This window comes from Morus notabilis, unplaced genomic scaffold (assembly GCF_000414095.1).
Source record: "Morus notabilis unplaced genomic scaffold, ASM41409v2 C11148417, whole genome shotgun sequence".
NCBI classification, from domain to species: Eukaryota; Viridiplantae; Streptophyta; class Magnoliopsida; order Rosales; family Moraceae; genus Morus; species Morus notabilis.
This window is the reverse complement of record NW_010381087.1, coordinates 1-393: the sequence shown is the minus strand read 5'-3', so window position 1 is coordinate 393 and position 393 is coordinate 1. Positions and strand designations below refer to the sequence as shown.

General features: G+C 57.8%; 1 protein-coding gene across 1 annotated transcript; it reads left to right on the top strand.

Annotated features, from left to right (window-relative positions):
* Positions 1-5: 5 nt before the first annotated feature.
* On the top strand, positions 6-389 carry LOC112094762 (laccase-7-like; the record flags this gene model as incomplete). Its single annotated transcript, XM_024176464.1, has 1 exon — positions 6-389. A coding segment is annotated over one exon (384 nt), but the record flags the coding sequence as incomplete, so codon positions are not given.
* Positions 390-393: the final 4 nt, after the last annotated feature.

Genomic DNA, 393 nt, shown 5'->3' with positions numbered 1-393 from the left:
TCGATGCCAGCTACACGGATCCCTATGAAACCGACGTTATCGTCACCGCCCCAGGCCAGACCGTCGACGTCCTCATCAAAGCCGACCAGCCGGTCGGGTCGTACTACATGGCGGCGCGTCCGTACATCAGTGTTCCTCTGCCGACTGTCATACCATTTGACAACACAACCACCAGGGGCATTTTCGCCTACGAGGGTTCCGAGTCAAACAACTCCGTGATGCCAACCCTACCTGATTTCCTTGACACCCCAACGGCTCACAAGTTCTACACCAACCTGACAGGGCTCGCCGGTGGACCCCAGTGGGTCCCTGTCCCGCTCGTCGTGGACGAACACATGTTCGTAACAGTCGGACTGAGTACGGAGCCGTGTGAAGAGATTAATGCCACGTGCC